Consider the following 27,595-nt stretch of genomic DNA (forward strand, 5'->3'; position numbering starts at 1 on the left):
AGTCCCACTGGTCAGGATAACCAGTGTTCAAGGTTTAGTTTGTGTTCTTCCAGCTCTTTTCTTGCCAGGCTTACTTTGGAAGTGCCCCTCTTCCCCCTTGACTCCTTCGTGCTGGTCTCCTCCTGTCTCACAGCCTGCCCTCTTATTATTTCTTTACTTTTTTCTGAAGGTGATGTTCCCCTGCGTGCCCTGTGAAAAACAGTCTTATATTGCAAAGGGTCACGTGGGAGAACTAGGCTGTAGAGTAGGTGCCAGTATAGCAGACGCCAGATTTCCTAGTGGTACAGTGGCCCTCGCACCGCACTCCAGTTCCTGGCCCCTCACTCCTCTTCTTGCCTTATGTCCCGGTCATCCTTTGCTGTGCTCGTGCCCTCAGCGCTCACATTCAGATGCTTTCTTGTCCATGTGCCTTGCTCACATTACTGCCTATCTGAAAAAAGTCCTCCACTATCTACTGAAAAATTTATCCTTCCAGACGCACTCCAAATGTTATGTCCTTAATGGGACTTTTTGAGCTCTTTCAAGTGAATAAATTAGCCACTCCCTTCTCTTTGCTTTAATAGTCCCTGCCTATGTTATCTATTTTTATCATACCATTTTTAGTGCAAATGTTTTAGTATATTTTTGTTGTGTTTATTGCATAAATAAAATTCCCATTATGATTATTGTTTTATGCAGACAATACTCATTTAGATTTACCAATATTTACCTTTTTTTTAAAGTTGCTTTTCCTTTCTCCTCCTTCCATTTGGGATCATTTTCTTTCTGCCTGAAAAACTCTGTACCAAATATTCTGTAGTATAGCCTACTGGTGATAAATTCTCTTAATTAATATTTGCCTCTTATTTATTTTTGATGCCATATACCTGACTTACTTTTGGGCTTTTGTTTGGTACTTAGGGTTTGTGTCTTTGCTGGAGCCATCTGCTTTCCAGTAAGATCTTTCCCCACCTCTGCTAGTGAAATCCTACTGGTCTTTGGAGCTCAACTCAAGTTCTCCCTTCCCCATTAATCCTTTTCAAACCATACTAACCCGGCAATAACTCATTCTTCTTCTGAACTCATAGCATTAACTTACACCACTCATAGCCAGTTGACCACGTAATGCTGTCTTTTATTATTTGTTATTTAACTTCCCACATATTTGCCCAATTAGATTATGCCCTTGGTGCTCACAGATGATGATTTCGTCTTTCTAGTCCTCATTTTGCCTACCACAGTGCCCTGTATTTAACAAGTATTCACCAAATGTTGATGTGATCGATTTTCTTAGTGCTTCATACCCTTTTAAAGATCAGGTGCTCAGAGCTGGAAGCCTGAGGAAACACTCAAATGATGTCATCTTGGCTGCCTGTCAGGACGGGGTGTGTGCCACTGAGAGGAGTGTCGGCAGATGAAATACTTGTGTAACAGGTTGTTTCCTTCTCTAATGAATGGGATTCAGGCTCCACATTGGGGAAAAGAGATGGTAAGTGTAGGAGGAGGGCTGACAAGGGGATGGAAGGGAGGCTGCTACATCATTAGCTATCAGGATGTGGCTTTATGAAAATCATAAATGAAAGGATGGTGTAATGCAGAGAGAGGGAAGCTTCTTGGAACCAGCAGGCTGATTAGTCAAACCAGCTCCTCTGGTGCAAACCAGTTATTAATTGCCATTTATTTTCTTTCAATAAAACTGTACCACCCAGCTACTTGCTTTCTCATTAGGGTGAGACTGGAAAAAGGGCTGGGTTTAGAATTAGGAAATCCAAGAGAGATGCAGAATAGTCATAGTGAGGCAAAGGATGGAGATACTCCTTTCTCTCATTTGTCTTTTCAGCCCTAGACCTTTGGGGTTGCCAGGGTCTCCTTGTATTTACTAGTAGGGTTGCTACTGGAGTGATTATAAAACCTCTCATTTCTATCCTTAACTACTTCCTTTTGCCCCATCTTGCTTTTCTCCTTCACTGATACCCTCTTACCACACACACTAGGTTGGTTCTCATTCCCATCTCTGAGGTCCGGGTGTGCGGTGGACCACCCTGTGGTTAGTTGCCTAGACCTTACGTGTAACCTCCCTTTCTATCCTCCAGTCCTCTGCCCGCTCCAAATAGTGGGAAGGTAGAGAAAAGGAAATGGAGTGGGATAGTTTTTAAGTCTTCCATGGCTTAGAGGGCAGACTGTTTTGATTGCATATTAGGGGTCTTAGGGCCTCCTAATATGAGGATCTGTTCTTTTGTTGATAAAGAGACCTCACTGCATCCTTCATTCTTTTGCTCTGAGTAATAATGGACCCAGAAAAAGTCTTGTGCTGGGGGTTGGTATCTTCCCCTGAAGGGGAAAAGATAACTCTTGGACTTGATATTTTTTTTCTCTATCAGTGGGTATCTCATTATCAGAAGATGAGAATTAATGATGCTTTGCACAGAGTATAAATATAACAAGACCCTAATACATTTGTAATGACTGGGCTTTTGGTTTTGAAAACACCCTTTTAAAAATATATTGTTTTCGGGGGCCGGCCCTGTGGCTCAGGCGGTTAGAGCTCCATGCTCCTAACTCCGAAGGCTGCCGGTTCGATTCCCACATGGGCTAGTGGGCTCTTAACCACAAAGGTTGCCAGTTCAATTCCTCGAGTCCCACCAGGGATGGTAGGCTCCGCCCCCTGCAACTAAGATTGAACACGGCACCTTGAGCTGAGCTGCCGCTGAGCTCCCAGATGGCTCAGTTGGTTGGAGTGCGTCCTCTCAACCACAAGGTTGGTTTCGACTCCCGCAAGAGATGGTGGGCAGCGCCCCCTGCAACCAGCAATGGCAACTGGACCTGGAGCTGAGCTGCGCCCTCCATAACTAAGACTGAAAGGACAACAACTTGACTTGGAAAAAAGTCCTGGAAGTGCACACTGTTCCCCAATAAAGTCCTGTTCCCCTTCCCCAATTAAAAAAAAATAAATCTTTAAAAAAAAATAAAATATTGATTTAGACTGGATGCCTCCATACATTTTGTTGAATGATTTCTCCGCAGACTAATCTGAAGGGACGAATAATACTGAATGACTTTTTATACTTGTAGATCATTAAACGTTATGGTGTTACTGAGACTGCCTTGGTGGGCAGAGTTTTAGTCCATGGAAAATGTGGGTTTGGGTGTCTCCTTCTTTCTCTCCCTTCAGATAAGTCTCTGTGTCCCATTGTCTGGCATTGGGAGGGATGAGCAGCAGGGTAGTGAGTACAGTTGTCTCATTGTTCAGGCTGTTTCCTGGGTGCGGTGCTGTGGGGCTTCCTCCAGGAGCTGACTCAGGCGCTCTCTTCCATTATGGCGGCATTCGTGTTTTTACACGTTGTATTCATTTACAGCCTTGGCACTTTGGGCAGCATCATTGGGAGGTGTTAGGTTAGGAATGGAGAAAGTACACATGCTTTTAGACGTTCTTTGAGAAAGGTTCCTTTCACTGGGCAAACCAAGCCTCCCTATAGGCTGTGGCTTGAGAACTAAAGATTTGGAAGCATAGACCCTGCCTTTTCGATGTGACGATCCCTCTGAAGCAGGTATTTGCTTGTGCTCCTGTCCTCCATAAGACCCTGCGCAGCTCGAGAGCGTGGACAGCATCTCATTCATCGCTGTGTCCTTGATGTTGAACACAGTGCCCAACCTGAAGTGTTTATAAATGTACGTTGAGTTGAAGAGTGGAGGGAAGCTTCACATGCATTGGCTACAGGCAGACGCATATTTAGCTATTGAGTTGGGAAATATTAGTATAAAGTGGAGATGGCTAAGAGAGATGGATAAAGAAGGAGTTTTGTAGATAGGACATAGAAATTTTTATTGCCTAAGAATTTCTTGAGAAACAGTTGTTTTGTGGTCTTCCTTTATATGGAAAGCATTTAGAAGTTGTATTAGTTCCATCTGACTAGCTAATGACCTTGGACAAGGCTTCTAGTCACTGTGACTTTTTTGTAGCAGGGACTAAAGATCCCTGCCTAGCCCTCTCAGATGGAGGGATTCAGCCAAGAGAGGGCTCAGAAGTAGATTGGGGGTGGGGAAAGAACGCTTTGAGCCCCTGCTAGTTGGGCACTGGAGAAATAGATAGCCGTTCCGATGATTGCTGTTGGCAAACAAAGTCTCAGCCTCTTCTCTGGTTTGTATCCCACACCCAGTCACAACCTTAGATTGGGTGGATGCAGACTTTAAATATTGGGGTCACCTGTAGCTGTTGGCAAATGTCCCTTGAGTATTGTGCAAACATTGCGTTTTGGCTCTTTTCCTTTAGTCCATGAGCAAAAAGTAGGACGTTTGGGCAAATGTGCATTTGGTTGGCATTGGGGCATGAGGGGCCTTCATTTTCCCCTTTTAACTAAATATCTATACCAAGATGGCCCAGGTTTGGAAATTCTTACCTAGGGAGTGGCTGAAGCCTGAGAGGAGCTAGGCTTTGCACAACCCCCTGCCTTGAGAAGGGAGCAGTTATTTCCCCGAGCATGGCTTGGATCATGCTCAGCCGATTTCCTGTCTTTATAGAGATGTGTTTCCTCCCCCTTCCTTCTGGAAGACATGGATATTTTTTCATTTCCTGTTTGATAGCATATTTTCTGAGCACGGAGACACTTGTTGACTATAAATCAGTTGGGCTGTGGGGGTGGGAAGGAGGCTGTTTTTGTTTGCAGCAGAATGGCTTTCATTTGGGAAATTTTAAGCATATATAATACTTGAACCCAAGTTTCCTTGTCTCCCTGGGAGAGACACAGGACCTAAAGGAATTGCTTTGACTCTCTTTCCTACCTAATCTGTGGTGGTAGAGCCGCGTCTCCCATATCTGTCAGTAAAGCTTGGTCACTCATGGGGACCGCTCCCTCTGATCAGCCCTTCTGGTGTCTCAATCTACTAGGGAGCAACTGTTAGTTCCTGGTGGAAGTGACAGCACCCTGGGAATAGAACCTGGTAGGATGCCCCCTTGAACCCTGTCTGAATGACACGGGGTGGGACTGGAATCTGGCGTCCACATTTCCTGTCCTCTGTCCTCACAGGCAGACCCTGCAGCTTCCGTTCTGTGGGTGGGGGTGGGGGTGGGAGCTGGTGGTTAAGAATTAGCTCCACCTGTGGACCCAAACAGCCGCTTCTGTTTTTCTAACCAAGAGCTGCCTGGCCATTCTGACTGGCGTCTTCCCATCCATTTGGAGTGAGAGCAGAGGACTAGAAAAGGGGAGTGGGGAGGGAGTTATCCCGATCCTCTTTGCTTCTAGTGGAGCTCTGCTAGTTATTGTTTGGGGAGCTGGGGTTTCATTCTGCAACACACTAACTCGTAGGTTTTCTTTCTTGACCTTGGAGAAGTCTATAAAAATTCTTACAAAATAGGACATTGCTTGGTAGGTTATGAGAAATGTCACTTTGAGTTTTGTGGGTAGCACAAACAGCTCTTCCTCGTTTGCTGGGGATTGACATGGTCTGCTTAAAGTTCTTAGAGGTTATCAGAGGAAGAATAGCCTTATAAATGGAATTAGTGAGCATGCACCTAACTTTTAACAGTACCGTCATGCTCCACTGAACGATGGAGATTCGTTCTGAGAAGTGTGGCATTAGACTTCCGCATTGTGTGAACGTCATAGGGAGCACTTACACAAACCTACGTGGTGTAGCTGTTACACACCGAGGCTATATGGTACAGCCTGCTGCTCCTAGGCGACAAGCCTGTACACCAGGTCACTGTACAAAACAACATGAGATTACATCAAGCATAAGGGACGGTGGTGCAATCAAGAAAGGCAGTAAACACGAGATGCACGCGGCTGCTGCCAGCGTAACGGCGGACTGGTTTACAGCAAACATGTTTTTGTAAACAGAAGGAGTACGCTCTAAAATAACGATAAAAAGTATAGCATAGTAAATACATACACCTATAACAGTTGTTTATTATTATCAGGTATTAATGGACTGTACATAATTGGATGTGCTATACTTTTATACTCGTGAGTAATGTGTTGTGCTCCGGTGCTATGAAAGCTGTGATATCACTAAGCAACAGGTAGTTTTCAGCTCTGCTGTAATCTTATCGGACCACCATTGTATATGCCGCCCTTCGTTGATGCAAATGCCTTTATGCGGCACATGATAGTAAATTCTTCCTTTTATCTGTTGCTGACCACGTACACTTTTCCTTGCTCCAGGGTTCTGTGGTTTGAGGCTCTTTTATATTATCACATAAATTTCTCCTTTAGGGTGGAAAGCAGCATTTTACAGTGGAAAGGGTATAGGCATTGGAATCCTGGTTCTGGTACTTATTGTCTCTTTGACCTTGGACAGTCACTTAACCTCTCTGAGCTGTGTGCTTTTTCTAAGTCCTCATTTGCAAAACAGTATTAATAACTATCTTGGAGGATTTTTGTAAAAGTTAAGTGAATTAACATGTAAAGCACGTTGTTTGGCATGGAGATATGTAACTGTAACTTCTTTTTATTAGTAAGAGTTATAATATTGATTTTTTTTATTGTGGTAAAATATACATAACATAAAATATACCAGTTTAACCATTCTTAAGGGTACAGTTCAGTGGTATCAAGTACATTTACACTGTTGTGCAACCATTACCACCATCCATCTTAGAACTTTGTCTTCCCAAACTTCAATTCCATGCCCATTAAACAATAACTTCCCATTGCCTCTACCCACCAGCCCCTGGCAACCGCAGTTCTACTGTTTGTCTCTGAATTTAACTACTCTCATGTAAGTGGAATCACACAGTACTTAGCCTTTTGCGACTGGCTTATTTCACTTAGCATAATGTCTTTAAGTTTCATCTGTTTTCAGAATTTTATTCCATTTTAAGGCTGAATAATATTCCTTTGTATGTATATACCTCGTTTTGTTTATTCATTGATCCATTGTTGGACACTTGGGGCGCTAACAATACAGTTATTTTTAATAGTATTGTTGTTGGATTGATTCTCTATAGTTAGAGCTCCTAAAGCTGTGAGGAAGAGGATGAAGGGAAGGAAGAAACCATTGCTTGTGTGTTGACTTCATCTCTCTAGGTTTTGGTCGCAGGACCTGTTTGGATAGGAGCCTGACACATGGTGGACCCACCAGAGCCCATAGAGAGGAACCAGGCCTGGCGGAACTTTAGGGGGAAAAAACTTGCTTCCTAGCCTGTGTTTTCCAAGGATAGACTGCTTTGTAGTGCCCATAGCTCAGCAGCTTTGCTTCCCTCCCTCTCTCCTCTGCTCTTACTATGAATGGGGCCCTTGCTGTCATGACGTATCTAGACTTTGTTACACAGTTCAGGGGCCGAGGTGGAATTGTGCAGCCGTGGGGTGGTGAGCACAGTGAATGGCCAGATGTGTGCTAGCCAGCCCAGCTTGTCAGTGTAGGATGTGTAGGATATATACACACATAGTATGTGTGTGTACACATATATGTACGTGTATGTACACATACATGTACATGCCTGTGTATATGCACACATATCCTATCATTGGTAATTGATACAATATAGAAGATGCATGTTCTCTGGCTCCCCCCTCAACTAGCCGACCACCAGAATGTCTGTGTTAACAGCAGGGGTTCCTGGGATGTTGGGGGAGGTCTCCAATGGGACTGGAGCATAAAGAACCTTAGGAGGAGGGTCTTGTCAGCTTAGACAGGTTCTTGTAGTTTCTACCAAAATTCTGAAGAACGAGTGCTCTGCTGCTCTGACTTCTCTGCCTGTCACCAGGCCTGAGTTAGACTTGGCTTCTGCCTCCTGCGCTTGTGCTGGACATAGAGGTGGAGGTTGAGGAGAGGCAGCCCCTCCAAGCTCCTGGATCCCTGTATGTGGACTCCAGTTCGTTTTTAGGGGGTAAAGACTGGTTTATACTGATTTGTCCCCAGTCCCCTCTCTGTTCTCAAGGGGACTGCAGTGTCATTGGGGTTTTTTGCCCCATTGTTTTATGGGTACAGGGACATGTCCCCTCAGTGCACTGCCGCACTCAGATTGGCCTACCTTCGCATTTCCTGCTTCAAGCCTCCGATGCATAGGGGCCACTTACCTTTCAAACGCTATTCAGGATGATGGATGTTGTCAACATAATAGTGAGTTAAAGTCTATATTAAATTAATAAGGATCACGCTTAGTTATGACTGTGTAAGTGCACATGACTGAAGAATTATGTTTGTGGTTTGTGAAGGCCACTCCAGGAGAGGATCTAAAACTGAATATTAAAAAAACCTGTTTTAGAGAAACACAGATGAAGTGTGAACGACAGCAGGGGGCACTTGTACGACAGCAAAGATAAGCACGCGAGGGTTCGGTTTGATTTTCGAACTTTAACTGGTTCCTTGGAAAGTTAATATTTTTCCCTTATGCAGTTTTCTTCATGCAAAACTGCCAGTTGGGTTTTAAGTATGAAATATTTGGCGTGATCAAGAAGTTATATTTCCTGTTGGTTGAGTAAAAATGGATTTTCTTCAAAGTTTGTTACTGTAAATTTATTTTCTTACTTTCAGATACTCTTTGGTGAGCAAGAATTTCTAGATTAAAAGTGTATTATTTCATTTAACTACATCAACATATATAAGCTTTAAAAATTTGGAACAATCTGCTGGAAACCTCAGTTTGTGTATCAACAAATTCATACTGCTCTCGACTGTGTATTACCTGTCATTCAAGGCCCTTATTGAAATACTTTCTTGTACAAAAATTATGAGTGAAAACAAAAACCAAATCCAAACAAATGTACTTCATATTTATTTGAATAGAAGTACGTACCAACAAGCACTTGAAAAATGGCTAAGAAGGTTTTACCCTTTCCACTTCATTTTGTAGCTGGTATAGGATACAAACAGCTTTCTCTTCTTTGAATAATGATGTCGAAAGGTCCTAAAGGCCAAAACAATCTTAGTGAGCTATCTGGCTCCTGAATTTCCACTGAGAAGCTTTGCTGAGAAATAACAGGATCATTTTCAGATTGGCTCTTGCACAAACTACATAATTATAGGTATTCAGTTTTCCATACATGTGACGTATCTGGCTCTTAATCAGCCTAGGAAAGTGGAGCAGAACATGTGCTGATACTTCAGATTCACAGATAAAACCTAAAACTCATTTTAACCAACTGTGTTATCATTTACTCCTACTTGAATTACCAAAGATGCTTATAGACTGGGAAAAAAAAAGAACAGATTTTCCCCCTTTTTTAAATACATTTTTAATGTTATCTCCTGTTATTGTTCACATTCCAGCTAAAATGAACAAGTGCCTACCTATATATTCCCTGTGTTTTCCTGCTTGCTTGCCTTGTTCATGCCATTTTCTCTATTTGGATTTTCATTTCTGCATCTTATTTGTCCTTCCACACTCTCAAGTGTCGCGTTGTGTGTGTGTGTGTGTGTGTGTGTGTGTGTGTGTGTGTCCTTTCCTAATCCTTCAGGTACAATTCATATCATCTTTCTGAGCTTACATAATATTATTGAAATTCACTTAAAAGTAATAATATAACTGACAACTAACATTTACACAGTCTTTTGCAAAATGCTTTCACATATATTAGCTCTTTTTTTTATTAGTTTCAGGTGTACAAAGCAACGTAATAGTTATAGACATTTATACCCCTCACAAAGTGATAACCCCCCCAATCTACTACCCATCTGACATCGTATTTAGCTGTTACGATACCATTGACTATATTCCCTATGCTGTACTTTACATCCTGTGACTGTATACACACACATATATATAAAATTATAGATGACATTCAATATTATTCTACTTCAGCCTCAGGTGTACAGCACAGTGGTCAGGCATCTACACAGTCTATGAAGTGATCCCCCTGATGAGTCCAGTGCCCATCTGGCACCCTATATAATCATTATTGATTGTATTCCCCATACTGTATTTCATATCCCTGTGACTATATTGTCGCTACCAATTTGTACTTTCTAATCCCTTCACCTTCTCCCCCACCTTTACCCCCTCCCATCTAGCAACCATCAGTTTTTCTCTATATCTCTGAGTCTATTTCTGTTTTGTATGCTCGTTTATTCTGTTCTTTAGATTCCACATGTAAGTGAGATCATATGGTATTTGTATTTCTCAGTCTGACTTATTTCAGTATATAATATTCTCTAGGTCCATTCATGTTGTTGCAAATGGTAAGATTTCATGCTTTTTTATGGCCAAGCAATACTCCATTGTAGAAATGTACCAAAGTTTCTTTATCCAATCATCTATGGATGGGCATTTCAGTTTCCATATCTTGGCTATTGTGAATAGTGCTGCAATAAACATATGGTGCATATGTTGTTTTGAATTAGTGTTTCAGATTTCTTTGGAGAAATACCCAGGAGTGGAATTGCTGGGTCATAAGGTAGTTCTATTTTTAATTTTTTTGAGGAACCTCCATAGTGTTTTCTATAGTGGCTGCACCAATTTGCAAGCCCACCAACAATGCACAAGGGTTCCCTTTTCTCGACATCCTCGCCAGCACCTGTTGTTTGTTGTATATTAGCTCTTTTGAGCCTCGCAGATAGTTTATCATTCCTGTTTTGCAGCTGAGGAAACTGAGGCTTACAGAAGTTAAGTGGCTGGCCTGAGGGTAACACACAATTAGAGCTGAATATAAATCCTATGACGTCAAGCCCCTTGTACTTTCCACCAAACAGTGTTATCTTCTGATTCTTATCCCTTGCTGCTACTGTGTGTTACAGTAAATGTCCTACGTGGTGCACGACTTTGTGCTGTCCTTGAAGGCCTTGTTCTTTGTTACCCTCATGTCACACAGCAGGGTATTGCACATAATAAGGCACCAATAGACATGTGTCAAAAGCTGATAATGAGTCAGGGAGATGGTGATGAATGCATGTGCCTAGTCCAGTGCCGGGCACATTGATGCCTCATAAATATTTGCTGAATTTAATTGTAAAATGGATCAAACACCATAGTTAATAACACATGATATTAACTCGTTCAGTTTTCCCCACAACTAAACGAGGTCAGTACTATTTTTCTCTCCATTTTACACTTAATGAAACAGGAACAGGAAGACTAAGTGCCCAGCCGAAGGCCACACGGGTGGTAAGCAGCAGAGCTAAGTTTTCCACTGACAGGCAGGCAGCTGTAGAATCCGCATGCACTCTTAACCATTACGCCATAATCAGTTGTTCAGGATATTTTTGCACTATTAGGTTCCTCCTAGACTCCTTTCTGTCTTGGGTGTGGCTCAAAGAAAAGCAGAAAGAGCATGGCTCTTGAGAGTGCTGTAGAAGAGTGGTTCTCAAACTTCAGCCTGTATCAGAATCACCTGGAAGTCTTCTTAAAACCCAGATTGCACATCCCCAGTTCTGAGAATTTGTATTTGTAACACGTTCCTAGGAGATGCTGCTGCTGCTGCTCTCGGACCACTTGTGTGTAGGATATAATAAGAGCATGGACGCGGGAGTTAAGCTGCCGGTGTTTGAGTCTCAGCTCTGCCTATTACCATGAACTTGGGCAAGTTCTTTCTGTGCTTCAGTTCTCGTCTATAAAGTGGCTGTACTGATAGCACCTGCATGGTGGGATTCTTAGGGAGACTGAATGACATACCATGTGTAAAATGCTTAGGATGGTGCTGGGCTCGTAGTGAACATGCATTGTTAGCTACAATAATGGTGTTAAGACATAATTCCTTCCTTTGTACAGTGTAGCTACTAAGACTAGACTTAAATCTAATAAGTAATAAAAACTGGCGTGAAATCAGGTATTACTTCATGTGGTCCTGACTCGAAAGTACCGTAGAGGTGAAGTGCATGTAGGTTGTAGGGCAGGAGAAGCAGTGGGGGTTCAGCGAGGAGAGGTGCGTGGGAGTAGAAGATAATGCAGAGTCATAGGATCAGAATTTAGAAGGATTGGGGTTGTCAGTGGGTTTGATTTTACAACCAGAGAATTAGAAGGAGGGAGAGGGAGATAAATAGATAGATTGATAGACACTGAGAAAGAGAAATATGGAGCCATGCCTGTACTCTGTTTGCCAAAGAGGTAACTCCGTTTCCCATTGCTCTTTCTTAGAGCTGGTAGCCGGGCTGGAGGTGAAGTTCCTGGCAGTTTGCTCTTTGTGGGAACAGTGGCAAAAGGAAGTGGTTTGCTGTCGGCTTCTGAGGTTGGGTTCTGCAGCCTTTATCTTCCACAGCTGATTCACATGCTTTTGATTCTTGCTGAGAAAGGCAGTTGTTCGGTTTGGAAGTTTTCAGATTCCAGAGCCAGCTGGACAGCTGGCCCTGTGGTAACAATTTCCCAAACTGCCAGTCCTGTGTCGCCTCATCTCCCTGGGCTGCTTCTTTTTGACTTTGAAGCAATGTCCTATATTTAGTGACTAGCAGCCAGTTAGAGGTTGGAGTGGGTTTGAGGGGAGTCTCTCTCACCTTAGAGTTTTGGATGGATCAAGTATTTGGGCCCAGGAACAAGATGTCTCCTATTCAGAAATGTTAACCCCTTCTTCATCAGTCCTGCTCAAATGACAGCTCACAGTGCTAAGAATGTACTTCTAGCTCATGGGTAAGGAACAGTGTCTATTTTTGGGTGTCCTGAAGGAAATATTTGGGAGAAGGAGCGGGGAGAAGTTCAGACAGCTCCATTTATGGTTGAGCAATGCTTGGTATTCTACAGAAGGGACCATATGGACAGTGGGGGAGAGTTTCGCATTCTCATTGTTGACCTCTTGCTCTGTCCATTCAGGGATGATTAGGGACACCTCATTAGCTATCAAAGTGGGACACATATTTCTTGGGACTCACGTGAGCCTCAGCCCGGAATCTGGGCGTCTCTGCTCTCCCCACCTGCTGAGTCACCACCCAGGAATGGCAATAGCCAGGTTGCCGCCTGGAGCACCTGGAGTGTGCGTGGAATGATGCCCTGTTGATGGGTCGTGGTCTCCTAGACACGGCTCGGGCCTCTCCAGGCCTGTTGGAGTGATAGGCTGGGTCTTAGCTCCCCCTCCAGCTGGTTCCACAAGGCGCTGACCTACTTTTTAGAGACAATTAAGTGTTTGTGAGCAAAAGAAGGCGGTGACCCAAGTGAAGGTGAACCAGAGCTGCATTAAAGAAACGTTTGGAATTACTTTTTTTTTTGTCTCACACAGCAGGGCCCATCTCAGCCCTAGGCTGATGCAGGGGCCAAATCTCAGATGCTTATCCAGATCACCAACTCTTGAATTCTCATTCCTTCAATCAGTGTCCTTTCATATAAGAAATGACCTTTTATAATCATTTGAAAGGAAGTTGGGGCTCCTAAGAGTGAATCAGCGCTATAAGCCAGCAGTCGCTTTTGGTGGCAATGACCTTGGTTCATTGGTGGCCCCTCTGAGAGGAATCTAATGTTTCTTTTTGTACAGGCTGGGATAGTAGGTGGGATGGAGCTCAGATCTTTAGGGAATGAGGGAGTAGCTTGTTGAAGTAGTCCTGTCAACTTCTCCCAGGGTTAGACTCAGGTTTTGCAGTGAAAGGAAGTGAGCTCCCTTTCCCATCTCTATCCTAGATGTCACTTACCTTATCAGCAGACCCCAGCTTCTGCTTCCCTGTTGCATGTGGTTATGATGCCTAATTCGTTGTCCTTACTGTCATACTTCAGCCCTGAGAAGGGCCCTGAGAAGGACAGTGATTCTTGTTCTCCATCGCTGGCTCTGGGACCCGAGGGTATTGCTAAACTAGCAGTAGGCAGTTTCTTAAAGGTTTTTTGTTGTTTGTTTTTTAAAGTTTATTGGGGTGACAATGTTAGTAAAGTTTGTAGGCAGTTTCTTAAGGGTTTTTTTTCAGCAACTCCACACACGACAAAGCCTATGATCTCCAGTCAACGAAAAGAATAGTTACTGATGCTGAGCCTGGAGATCCAGATCAAATCTTAAAGTTCTGGAAGGAAGAAGCTTAGGAGAATGCAATCCTGCCACTTTCTCATTGGAATGAATTCCTTCTCACGACCTCTGAGGTATCAGCCCCATTTGAAGAACTAGTTTCCATATCAGAGCACACTTTGAAGTCAGCGTGGTCTTGTCGCTGGCAAGATTTCTTGAGCATTTGAGGTGACGAAACTTGCGTGCCTCCTCCTAGAAATTCTAGAGTCTGCTCACAACCTCCTTTCTGCCACTTCTCCTATTTATTCCTTTCTGTCCGCGAAACCTGGTGTCTGCCGATGTCACAGTCAGCCCTTGGTGTCCTGCCTTCCCTACCTGCCCTACGTGACAACACTGTCTCCCTGGGCCGCACCCTCCTTTCCTTTCCCCGCGCTGGACCCACGTTCATTGTCACCGGGGCTGCTGCATAGCAGTGTGCTGACCGGCTCCTTTGCATATTCGCAAGCCGCAGCCACAGCTTGACTTTCAACCCTGCCCTGAAATCTTTGTTCTTTTCTCGTGGACTCCCATTCCTTTCCTACAGCAGCTGTTCCAAACTTGCATCGCTCTCCTCCAACGTGCTGCTCCACCCGTCTGGTAGGCTCTCAAGTCGTTTAGCCTTTGCTTCCCACAGCTCCACCTCTCACGTTACTTGTGATCTTCTCTAGGCCTCACCTCCTTCCTCCTGTTGCAGGGGCCTCTGGGCACGTATGCGGTTTGTGTTCCTAGTCTCTCCCCACCTAGTGACTCCGTAAATATGCTCAGGTTTTCTCTGTCCTAGAAAAAAATTATTTTACGCTTGTCTCTTCTTCAAACTAACTTTACCTTTTTTTTAAATTTAAACCACTAACCCTCTTTAATTGCCTTTCTTATATTCCTTTAGTCATCTCGACCCACCACAGGCTGGCTTTGGGGCCCATACCCCACTGAATTCACTCTTTTGTGATGGACCTACTTGCAGAATTCCTTAGTCTCTTTCAGTTGTCATGCTGTTTGACCTTGTCACAGCAGCCAACACTGTTGGGACCTCTTTTCTTCCCCCTCACGCTGTCTGCGCCCCCTGGGCGAGTGGGCTTGCTCTGGCGACTTCGTTCATCAGCTTTGTGTGTACAGTGGTGATTCTCACATCAAATCGCTAAGTAAGAACTTTCCCCTGAGGTCCAGACTTGTATTTTCTAGTGAATATTGCCCTTTTTCACTTTGAAGTCTACAGAAATTCTCATGTAACATATCCAGAACCAAGCTAATCATTGTTCCGCTTCTTTCCCCACCCAAACCTGCTTCTCCTCCTGTACACCCCGTCTCACAGACCAGCATCGCTGTCCACCTCCTTGCTAGGAAATTCAGTTTGGTTTGTCTATTTTTTGTCTTCCTTCAACCTCCACAGAGGTTAGATTGGACCCTAACCTCTGTTCTAGCTCAGAAACACCTCAGTGTCCATCGTTTCCCCTCCGTCCTGGCTGCACCCCGGCCCTGTTTCCGACCCTCATCATCTTGGGCTCACTGCCTGTGACCATGCCATGTTTCTGCTTAAAAGCTCCAGTGCTCACTGCCTTCCGTTTACAGGGTAAAGTTCAGACTTGTTAGCATGGGTATGATTCTCAGTTTTATCCTTTGTTTATGCTGTTTCCTATGCCTTGAATGTTCTTTCTACTTTATCTGCTGCACAAAGTCTTGTTCATACTGTAATTTTTCATTACAGTTCAAAACTAGCCTTTTATGGTGTTCCAACTTCTTTCCTCCTACCCAACCAGGAAAAATTGAATGTCCTTCCTCATCTGAGTTCTCATGGCACTTTATACATCCCTTTGTAATAGCACTTAACATCTTATTTTATAATTATCTGTTTCATTGTCTCTTCTAGACCATGAATTCAGTGAGGGCACACTACCTTCTTTATCCTTGTTTCTTTGGTGCCATAACAATCGGTTGAATTGTTGGGTTGTATATAAAGTTGCTGCTGTCCCTAGAAACAGGGTGTTTGGAAAATCTGAAAGAGCTGTGCTACTGGTGGATATTAGTTGTGGTAGAAGATCCCTTCCTCTTTTTGTTTCACAAAATATCCATGTTTATTGTATGAAAGTGATAAAATAATAAAACTATAAAATTAAAGTCACCTAAAATCCCACCATTTTTGGATAATTGCTGTAAACATTTTGCTGTATTTTCTTTTAGACATTTTCTTCTGCAAATATATACATGTAAATACATATTTTGCAAAAATTACTGTTTGTGACTTGTTTTCTTCACTTACTGTATGAGGAAAATCATTCAGTGTCAAAATATATGTATCCACATGATAGTTTCTATTGCTGCCACTAGTCCCTCGTGTGGGTGTACTGCACTCGAGCCAGTCCCTGTTGTTGGACTTGTAGGTAATTTTGCATTGATGTTCTAAACAACGAGATGAATACACCTGTGTGTGTGTGTATGTGTGTGTTTGCACACTTAACCACGATTCTTTTATGTAAAGTCCTAAAAGTGAAATTATCACATCAAAAGTCATTGCACATTTTTGAAAATTTTAAATAAATTTTGCTAAACTACAAAAGTTGTACCACGTGGTTCAGTTGTTGCACTTTGTTGAGATGTTTTTTTTCCTGTGGTAAGTTTTGTGTTGCTGTTGGAGGTTTATGCTCTGGAATGATTTCATTAAGGCTGTGTTTTACGAACATTGATCTGACAGCATATGCAACATGAGGTAGATGAAAAGGAGGGAAATCCATTTTTTTGAGGCTAGGTTAGCAATCCAGGTGAGAGGTAATAAGGATTAGACAGGCGAGGTTGACAGTTAATAAAGAAGATGGTTGTGAGAGGCATTTGGAAGATCTGATAGGTCGTGATAGTGGGTTGTGTGAGGGATGGTACTCAGAATGGGAAATGAAAAGGAGGCATTGATTTGGGAGGGAAGGTGTGGATTCACTTTGAGTAACTTGAGTTCTAGATGCCGTGGCATGCTAAGGTGGAAATGCCCCACAGGTAGCTGGCACCGCAGAGCAGCAGGTAGAGGAGAGGCGGGGCTCAGCCTTCTCGCCTGCTAGTGAACGCTGTCCATAACAGCCCTTCCAGCGTCTTTGCCAACTCCCCCCTCACACCTAAGCCACACAAGACTGTCTTCTTGGGCACCTTCATGCACTGTGTCTGCCATATATTAATAGAATCTTGCCCACTGTTCACAACCCGCCTCAAAGCCCGCTCGGAAACCTTCTCTGATCACCCAGCTGAAGTTAGTTCCTAGTTTCCTAAAGGCTAGTGGTCATTTTTTTCCTGTATCGTTTATACTGTACTTTAATACCCTATTTGTACATGTGCATTATTTTCTTCTACAAGATTGGAAGATCGTAGAGGTGTGGACTGTATCATAAACTGCATTTTGTCTCCCATGTTGCCGGCTCCGTATTTTGCACATAAGCGTCCACAAATATTTGGTGATTCATGGAGTGAATGGAACCAACTTTAGTAGTAGCAACACATTAGATCATCATCATTCAACACCTAACACCTAATAAAGTGCTAACACTATTTTGTGAATATTTTGCTATTTATTTTTCTTAAATAATGCTCAGATGTATTATGGGAGGGGAAGTGGACAACAAGATGTGAAGTGAGAACCCCCTTTTACAGCTATGTTCTTTGTTTTCCCCAAGATCCTTAACACGTTGCGTACGGCGGGGTTTAAATCCCTCATACCCCTCTGTTCCGGCAGGTTTTTAAAAGAAACTACTTTAAAATGCACTCTTCTCTTTAAAGCGTAAATGCTTCTATGTCATTTATTATTTTTCTATGGCATTTTTTAGGATTTACTCACCTATGATGTTAGTAATCCCTCCTGGTGTGATACTGCAGAAAGCAGCTTCCTTTGTGCAGTGGGACACGGCGAAAATTGTATATGTACTGAGTTTCACTTCTCACTTTTTTTGATGCGCACACTTTACACACCCGTGTGTGATATTTTTTCTTTCCTCTTCCCACTATGGGCTCCAGATGAAGCGTGGCCAAATCTCCCGAGAGCCTGGCTGGATTGTCTTCCTTGGGGGCCCGCTGCGTAGGCACTTTCACAGCTGGTTCCCTATCACCACTTGTCTCACCTCCCTGTCTTGGCCTCTCACTGCTCTCTGCCCAGTCTTTTGAAATTTCAAATCGTGCAATGGAGAACAATGTGGCTTTGAAAAAAATCCATTCTAACGCGAATGGTAGCATTGTTGCATAGCAATGCATGATATGGTGAACATAGCAATGCATGGTAGCATTGTTGCGTAACTATGGCCAATAATATGAAAATAATTCCTTTCAACTTCCTATAACTTTGCATTGACGAGGTTACAATATGTATTTCATGAGGTATCACCAAAGAGTTAAATAAAATAATTCGGTGTTTTTCCAAAAAGAACATAATTCAAAATCGCCTAAGGGATACTAAGGTTCCAAATGTTATAAACAAATCACTACAGTTCTGGAAAACTCTGTTTATTCGTACATCCACTGTTGTGAATGTAACACATGAAATGACTCATGGGTGAAAAAATGTATCCGATTCAAAATCACTATTTTTTTAGAAAAAAAGATAATATGAATTCTAAAAAGTGTACATATGATGCAGACTTTATTCATTAACGACATTTGCCCGTTAGATATTAACGAAACACAAATAATTCAATAAAATATGCAAAGTAAAAAGAGTCAACAGTAAAAACGAGAATTCTCGTTATCCGTACGCAATGTGTTAAGAGTGGTATATACCTGCCCTTTAGCTTCCAACTCTCTCCACTCTCCTGAAATTGCTGTTGTCAAGGTCACCAATCACCTCCTAATTGCCAAATCCAATGGTAATTTTCAGCTCTGATTTTACCTGACCTTTCTGTGGTATTTGACACTAATATGAAACACTCTATCCTTGAAAGTTCCTCCTTCCCTAACTTTCTGTGACCTTATCATTCCCTGATTTCCTTTCTTCATTTACAGGTTTATCTTCCTTAAATAAAGGTGTATTCTAAGATTTTGTTTTTGGCCCTCCGCATGGTTTTCTTGAGTGACCTTATTTATACTCATGGTTTCAACTGCTGGGACAGATCTTGCTCCTGAATTTGAAACTTATCTCTGAGTACTGGAGGACTTTTGGATATTGTGAAGATATATTTTGCTCAGTGTGTTCCAAACTGAACCCTTCTTCATGCCAGGAAACCTGCTTTTCTCTCTCCTATTCCTTACTTTATGTAAGGTACTACATACAGTTAGGGCTTTCAGGTAGGAATTCCCGCCCGTTCTCAGGAATTTTTTCCACTTTCCTGTTCTCGAATCCCGAGGTATAAACTGTTTTCTGTTCTCCACTATGAATTGTTTCCACAAAGTGACAGCCAATACTACCAGCCACCTGGGTTCAAGGAGCCAATTTTCCCAATTTTCCCGACAAACTTTTCTCGGGATTCAGGAACGGGAAAGCGAAAAAATTCCTGAGAATGGGCGGGAATTCCCGCCTGGAAACCCTAACTACTATATCTTCTACCCAGTCACACAAGTGACTTGAGAATCTTCCTTCTCTTGGTCCACCCGCCCCACCCTAAATCAAATAAAATTGTGATCAAATAATGTATAATTCTACTTCAGCTCTCACATCCCTTCCTTTCTTCCCATCCCAAGTACTACTTTCTTCAGATTGTTATTTCTCAGCATATATCTGTAACAGTGTCCTAACTGGTCCCCTTCCTTCGTCTTGCTCCCTTTCTTTTCACTACTGCTAGAATGCTCTTTCTAAAATGAAAATCTGATCATAAAAGAATAGTCACTCCCAAGTGGAAACAAATCATGGCTTCCCATTGTCTTTGGGTTGAAGTTTGGTTTCTTTAACATGGCATGCAAAGCTTGCCTGTCCTGCCATCATTCTTCCAGTACTGAGAGTACCCTATACTCTGTCCATACCAGACTCCTTCTGGAAGCCTTCCCTAGGCTTCCAGAGTCTTCGCTTTGCTTCTGTGCACCTGTCAGCATCAGCTGCACTACTGCTGTGTATTGGGTCATGTGCTTGTCTCCCTCACTCCACTGTAAGATGTTTGGGGCAAGAGGCTCTGAGCTCTTCATGTCAGTGCTCTCTACACGTGTGGCACAGGGCAGGCACACAGGGTCAGCTTGTTGCATGTGGGAATGATTGAGTGAGAAGGGTATGTGGTCAGTGGCAGTGCTGGGATCAGGATTCGGAACCTCGGTTTTTGGCTTTTCAATTTCCATTTACTTTTTGACTAGGTAACCCATTCACATAATTGAATATTCAAAAGGTCCAAAAAGACGCACTGTGAAAAATCTTTTATTTTTTCACTTCAACCATCCTTTTCTCCTCCCTGAAGACAGTGTTCTCAATTTCTTGTGCTTCCTTCCAGAAATGATATATGCATTTATTCATTCGCATATCTTATGAATTAAATCAATTCAGCAAATATTTATTGAGTACCTAGTATGTGCCAGGTACTATGTTAGGCTCTGGGGATAAACAGTGAGTGAACAAAACAGGTAACAGTCCCTGTCTTTATGGAACCTAAGTTCTATGTATTCTTCCTCCTTTTTTTTTTTTTACTTTCTTTTATTTTTTTATTTTTATTTATTTTATTATTTTATTATTATTTTTTAAAGATTTTATTGGGGAAGGGGAACAGGACTTTATTGGGGAACAGTGTGTACTTCCAGAACTTTTTTCCAACTCAAATTGTTGTCCTTTCAGTCTTAGTTGTGGAGGGCACAGCTCAGCTCCAGGTCCAGTTCCTGTTTCTAGTTGCAGCGGGCGCAGCCCACTGTCCCTTGCGGGAGTCAAACCCGCAACCTTGTGGTTGAGAGGAAGCATTCCAACCAACTGAGCCATCTGGGAGCTCAGTGGCGGCTCAGCTCAAGGTGCCGTGTTCAATTTTAGTTGCAGGGGGCACTGCCCACCATCCCTTGCGGGACTCGAGGAATCGAACTGGCAACCTTGTGGTTGAGAACCCACTGGCCCATGTGGGAATCGAACTGGCAGCCTTCGGAGTTAGGAGCATGGAGCTCTAACCGCCTGAGCCACCGCGCCAGCCCCCCCTCCCTCCTTTTTTTAAAAATATAAATGAAAGCTAACATACACTCTGTTCTGACCTTGTTTTTTTGTTTGTTTTTTTACTTATTATATTTTGAAGATTCATCCATATCAGCACATAAAGACCGTATCAGCGCATAAAGACCTCTTTTTTCCTCCATGCTTATTATTGTTATATGAATGTACTGTTATTTAGCCAGTTCCCTATTAATGGACAGTTTGCTTTTACAAAATGCTATAATGAAAAATTTTGTTGTACACTTGTCACTTTGCATATGTGTATCTTTAGTAGATACATTTATACCCACTTCTCCTTAAACACGTTGAGGTTTAAGGAGAAGTGGGTATAAATGTTCATAGAGGTTCTGCTTATTAGGTACTTTAGCACCTCCTGAACCATGTGACGTCTTCCCACAGAATGTTATCTTGGACTTGAGAGCAATACGTTTCTTAGAACTCATACCCTGCCATCCTGGAGTTACCACAATACAGTCTCTCTGTCTGTCTGTCTGTCTGTCTGTCTGTCTGTCTATCTATCATCTATATCTATCTATATTTATTTTAATATAACTTAATTGTTAGCAAAAGATAGCATCAGAGATAAATTCTATTATGCTATTTTTAGCATCCAGAATCTACTTCTCAAAAATATTTATTTTATTTCCTTCCTCTGCTCAAAAGCAACAAAGGAATGCTTCCGGAAATTGGTGGCCTGTCTTTCTGGAGACTTGTTTTGTTTCCTGGTGGAGGAGCCCAGGTGAATTGAGTCAGCAAGTGCTTCCCCCCAAGTTTGTCAGAATCATTAATGTGGCTCCTTAGCAGGGACCTTCCTTTAACTGACTTGGGGGTACAACTGTGTGTGGGTCCTGATGGAGCTGGTGAGAGAAACTGTTCTTGGAGGGGTGGGGGAAGCTGTTGATGTCTTTTATACCTGTAATATACCTATAGCTGTGTCAGTATGCTTTTGTTGAAGTAAATGTCCTTCCTGTCTCTTCTGGAGATCTGTATCCTCTTTCCAGTGACTCTTGCCTCTGATCTTTTATTTCGGTCCTCAGAATGCCCAGCAGTGAGGCATTTGCATTACCTGATGATTTTATGAACTGAGAGGGGAGCCTTAGTGTCAGGAAGGGCTGGCATCTGAGGTCTTGCCGGTGCAGATTCATCCTCAGAGCAGGTATTTTTTGCCTTCCCTCCGGATTGCTCAGTCCTTTTTACGTTTTTGGTCAGTAGTATCACATCACCACCGTAGGGAGGAGAGGAGTCATAGGATTCACCCATTTCTCCATGGACCACACAGCCAAAAAGAAAAGGATCAAGGAGAGGGCTGATTTGAGGGTCTGTGGCCTAAAACATGGGCCCTTTCTAAGCTCCTTGTCAGGCCCTGTGGCATACGTCTGATCCACACAAAGTGCCTCTCTAGGCCTGGGGTGAGCACAAGTGGGCAAACCTTGGACTCTTGTTGCCAAACCTGCACTTAGTTTCCAGTCAAGCCACCCTTGGTCTTGCCATTTCAGTCCGCTCCTTCTAGGCATGAGGTGTGACTTCTTTTGTCTTCTGTTCCTCAGCCCTGCAGAGGGAGCTTTGGCCCTGGGGACAACTCTTTCTTCAGATGGCAAACTCATTTTCTCTCCAGCAGGCCAGAGGGACAAGGTGTAATTCAACCCCTCTCTCCATCAGACACTGCTGCCAGGGGGAGACAATGAAGAAAGTGATCTTTGTTGTTCCCTGAATAGGACCATGAACCTGGCACCTGCTTTTGTTACTGGCTTCTTAAGTCACTGGAGACATTTTTGCTGGCTTCCTGGGTCAGCAGCTGCTTTGGTAACAGTGGCAACTGGCTATCAGGGTGTCACTTCTGCCTCAAAGAAAATGGATGTATTTCTATGAGGAGAGGTACCTTTCATGTCTCTAAGCCTCTTGTCTTCAGGGCTCGTTTAGAGAAGGAGCACTGGACGTCAGCTGTGCCCTCCCTCCGTTTGACCACTCGTGACCCCTGTCTGCTGTTAATCTGAGGAGACAGGTTCATTCCTTTTTTTGTCCTGCTCTCTCTCATTAGCCTGAGTTCTGCGTTCCCAGCACCTGCGTAGGTCAGTGGCTGGTACATGGTGAGTATGCAACAGATGTATGTGGAATGGATGATGGGTGAATTCCTTCAACTGGCTGTCCAGGTTTAGTTTCACTGACCCTGCTGTGAGGGGCTTGTGCGGGGAGGACCTTTGTTTTTAGGAGAAAGATTGCTTCAAAGGAATTATGGACGGTATTGATTTCTAGGTGTTCTGGGGGAACTTTGGGAACTCCAAGATAGGACTTGTTTCCTCCTCATTGGGCCGAGAACTTCATCCTCAGTTATAACTCTCTGCCAACGCTTGCCCTCCTGTTTCAGGAGTAATACCCTGAACCTGACTCAGGCTTTCTTTTCACCTGGGCTGTGGCATTCCTGAGCCCACGCGAGGCGGGGCAGGGCAGGGCTTCCTTTTTAGCTGTTACCTCATCGTCGAGTCAGAAGCCCCACGGCTGACACCTCATGCACTGTGGGCAGGACTTCCGGATCTGCCTGCATCCAGTCAAGTTGCACTCAGCTCTTAGGTGTCTGTGCCTTGGTAAAGGCTGTTGGAGACAGCAGGGCTTTTTTCCCCCTTTGTCAGCAGTTGGCCAGAGAATGCCTATTCGACTGCCAGATCCTAAGCCTTTCACATTTGTCTGTCTCTGGAATTTAGGGCAGAATCTCACTTACCACCTGAGGTTACATCTCACTGTTTTCCATTGTGGCACCTACTGGAGGATAAAAGATGAACAGTCACGAAGAGCATATGGGCATGTTAGGCCACAGAGCTCTGGAATGCTCCGATTCCGGGGAAAGGGCCGTGGTCTGCAAGAATACAACTGGAGTCCTGGCCTTTGACCTCCTCTCCCTTTCCCAAGAGCCTCATGTTGGAACCGTCACTCACTCAATAATTCCAAACATCCTTGTTTTTGTTTAATTTTTATCTGATATGGTGAAACACAGAGGAAATGACAAGCCAGCATGTGTTGTCTTTTAAATGCACTTAGTTCAAGTAGCTATTTTAAAACTCAGTTGTTCCTGCCATTAGATTCCTGTTGTCTGGGCTGCTTTTCCTCCCTCAGGTGGGAGGCGTCTCTGATAGAATGAGTTTTGTGGAACATTATATTGGACACACTGAGTTCTACCCCAAATCACTGAACAGCAGCAGCCTGTGTGGCAGGTGGCTCTGAAAAACGTCAGACCTGGGGAGGGGTGCCTCTCTAATGAGGGGTCAGTCAGTGGAGTCTGACCTGACTCGGTTGGCTGCCCATGGTTTCCTGGGATGCCACGGTAAAAGGAGCCAGAGTACCCAGCTCAGGTTTGGGAAACATAGGTACTTTCCATGCTATCTCATTGGCCTGATGCATGGCTTTTAGACAGGTTGCTTACCCTCTGTTTTCTCATCTGTAAATGAATATTTACAGTTACATTCATAAAAACATTTTCAAAGGTGAGTATAATAATGCGGATGAACCACTTTGAATTCCTTACAACAAAAATACTATAGAAATTTCAGGGTTTCCCCCCTCTGATTATAATGTATAGCTTATCCCAAGCCTGTAATTATTGGGGGTGGGGGGGAGCAGCTAATGGAGTAGAATGAAATTTGCAGCAGCGACTGAAATCACTAAAGCAAACCAGAAACAAATGGGCTGAGTGCAGTAGTGGCCCGGAGTGGGCAGCAGTCCGGTGTGTCTGGGCTGTCCGTTCTCCTGGGTATCGCTGGAGAAGCTCCTGCCCCTCTGAACTGTGTTTGCAGCACTTAGGGACTGAGCCTGACAGTTTCTGTGTCTCTCCTCACCCTGCCTCACACTGGATTGCTGTGCAGTGTCTCCTCTGTGTTTGGCTCTATTCCAGTCTGTAAACACGCCTGCTGTAAGGAGAGTGCAGAGTTGGTTGTTGATTTTGTAAAACCTGTCCCATGCCTTGTGATATTTGCCCAAGAGCTCCTGTTTTGGTGACATTCTTGGGGCGAGTGTGGCCCTTTAAAGGTTTCATTCTCAAATGTTAGATGAGCCTCTAGCTGGAAAGCGTTTGAGCCTCTTTCCCTACAGTTTAAACCAGAGGAGCAGTTCTCCCGGTGGAGCCTGGGCTGGGGTCTAGAGAGAAGGTGGCAGATGAGAGGCATGGGCTGTTGTGGCCTCTTGTCTCATTTGCACAGAGGAGGGGCTGGCTTCTCCTAGGGAGGTATTTCCGCTCACTGCAGCAAATGAGGGCACACAAAGGGCTGTAATGTAATGAGCCTTCTCTGGTGACGTCACTTTGTAAATGTGGTCAAAGTCCAGTTCTTGGGGGCTAGGAGACACGGTAGTAGAGATCTGTGGGTTTGCATACGCTCGCGTCTCAGCTGTCACTGCACCATGGTGCCTACTTCCAGCCACTGAACCAACACAGCTGGGCCGGGCATGAATGCTTACAAGTACCAGAAGTTCCTGGAGGGACTCAACAACCTTAGAGGTATTACAAGCCTTCCGGCTCCCTGCCTTTTGTCCTTGCTGATTGTGTGAACTCCGACTGTGGCATGTGTTGTGTGGAGTCTTTGCTTTCTATCCATCCCTTAGGGCTTAGAAAGCCCTCGTATTCCGAGCTGGCCACATTGTTTTTTGGTTGTGTTTAGGCAACTACATAGAAGAGAGTCTGTAAATGTGCTCGTGGGCGTGTAGGAGGGAATCCTCTCCTCTACTTGAGCTGCAGCCTGTTCCTTTGCTTGAATGGGCAATGAAGAAATGTCCCCTGCTGTCGTGAGCTCAGCAGAGCTCAGGGCACTCCCTGGGCAGTGTGGGTGGAGGGCTCTTGCCATTGGGCTCTGCAGCCTCACCCAGGTGTAGCTAGGGTTCTTGGGCCTGGTTTTCCACCTGCCTGTGTCTACAGTGAGTCAGGCCCAGCAGGAATGGTTGTGGGGGGAGGAGGAATGCAGGCTGGTAGGCTCAGAGATGCCATTGTAAAGGGCAAATCAATGACTTTAAAGGAGGTAACTTTTTATTAAAATGATATTTAAAGGGAATGGTGTTTGTTTTGCATGGTTGGAAACTTTTTATTAACCATAGATGAGAAAAATGCTCTCAGATGTGATGATGCAGGACTCTTTTTGGCTATTAAGGATGAAAATGAATGGAAACTTTTTCCTTACCCTTCTATAATGAATAGGTGTTTTTATTTCCACCTGTTTAGGAAGGTGCTCAAACCACCCTTCTTTCATTAGAGGTCAGGGTTCTGGACCCAGAGCAACCATGCAGCGTGGAGAAAGTAGAGAGAGGAAAAGGGTAAAGTGGGATTCTTCAGGGTTGAGGGGAACGGCAAGAGATCCAGACTCCCCTCCTACCAGAGCCTTTACTTTCTTGATCTGTTGCCTACAAAGGGATATGCAGCTATAAAAACGCTGCTCGGCTGGTCTCTCTCTTCTCTTCGCTTTTCTCCCCCCCCCGTGCCAGCCATACATTTTTTTCAGAACTTCTGACAGCTGGAGCCAACCCTTTTTAGGTTCAGGGCTCTAAGTTCATCATCCATCAGACATGACTTAGCAAGAATGAGCAACGTTAACTTTTGCTTCCCTGTCAAAGGAAGTTTTGAGACGGCAGAGAGTCTGACATTCTTCCAGACTCACGAGGAAGAGATGGGAGGTGGGGAACAGAAACCAGTGGTGCTTCTCAGTGACTCTTCGAGTTCTTGGGCCTTGTTGGGGGAATGAAGAAGCTGCAAGAATGTACCCTAGTCCGATATAAGAGCCCCCTTTTCCTGCCCTATTTCCTGTCTTAGAGGGATCCTTCTATATTCCTAGGCATGATGCCCGTCTAACGTCAGGGGCCGTTTTCCTCCTGTGTTTACAAAACCCACGGAAGGATTATCAAACTCCATTGACCTGCATGTTCCTTCAGTAGAAGAAAAGGCTCAGAGTAAAAATCCCAGGCCTCTCCTTGGACGTTCAGCTCCTTGCGTAGTTTTACTCCCTCTTATCCTTAGCATCATTCTTCTGATGAAAGACCAGAGCTTTTTGAAGATGGACCGGTGGTGGATGGAAACTATAGGAGATTTCCTTATCCATATGACTGGGGAAAATAACTTTCCTTTTGATTCCCTTCGTGTCAGGGTTTAGATGAGCAGTTCACTAGGATGGCCGCAGCCTGTGTGGATCAGGGTTAGCAGTGACCTAAGTCGTCTCCTGAGGTTCTCAGGAGACCATGCCACTCATCACTCTGTCCTCCACTGCTGCCTGTGCTTCAGGAACAAAGAGCAGGTATAGCCTAGTGGCGGGGCCCTCCTTGTTTTCCTCCCATACAACATGCATGGAGGAAAGAGTCCTTTTTTACTCCCTAAATATAGGAGTTATTTTGGTCCTCAGTTTCCTCTAACTCTCCTGACTTTCTCAGTGGGGCTAATGGAACAAATAGCTCTTGATTTTATCCTCTCGGGTATAGAGGTTTGAAGTCGCACCCTACAAAGGGTTATTTCTGCTTTTGGAAGAGGTTATATTGAAACCAGCTTGGCAGTCATTTGTTTTCTCAGCCCACCAATAAAGTTATTTTTTTTCCTCTTCCCTTTGCCTTGTCTTTACTAGGAATGAATGAATAACATTGCTAGGAGTGAATAACGGACCAGCTGTACCATCATGAGGAGTGTCCCTTAGGAGGCTGAGATCCGAGAAAAGACCACAGTAGGAGCAGCTCCCGCTCCACTTCCCACTCTAGGCACTGGGGCTCT

General features: G+C 43.9%; 1 protein-coding gene across 18 annotated transcripts in view; it reads left to right on the top strand.

Moving 5' to 3' along the window:
• MACF1 (microtubule actin crosslinking factor 1) overlaps nucleotides 1-27,595 on the top strand; it is a 311,434-nt gene that overhangs the window by 35,764 nt on the left and 248,075 nt on the right. The window contains exon 1 of one of the 18 annotated variants that reach the window (XM_074334442.1): nucleotides 25,162-25,354. The exons of 15 other annotated variants lie outside the window; for them this stretch is intronic. In XM_074334442.1, coding sequence (XP_074190543.1) covers nucleotides 25,303-25,354 — 52 coding nt within the window. In that variant the 5' untranslated portion in view covers nucleotides 25,162-25,302. Of the gene's footprint in view, nucleotides 1-25,161; nucleotides 25,355-27,595 lie in introns of those variants that run through there. 2 more of the 18 variants (XM_074334449.1, XM_074334440.1) reach the window with 2 other exon arrangements.

Source organism: Rhinolophus sinicus, linkage group LG06 (assembly GCF_036562045.2).
Source record: "Rhinolophus sinicus isolate RSC01 linkage group LG06, ASM3656204v1, whole genome shotgun sequence".
In the NCBI taxonomy this organism is placed as follows: Eukaryota; Metazoa; Chordata; class Mammalia; order Chiroptera; family Rhinolophidae; genus Rhinolophus; species Rhinolophus sinicus.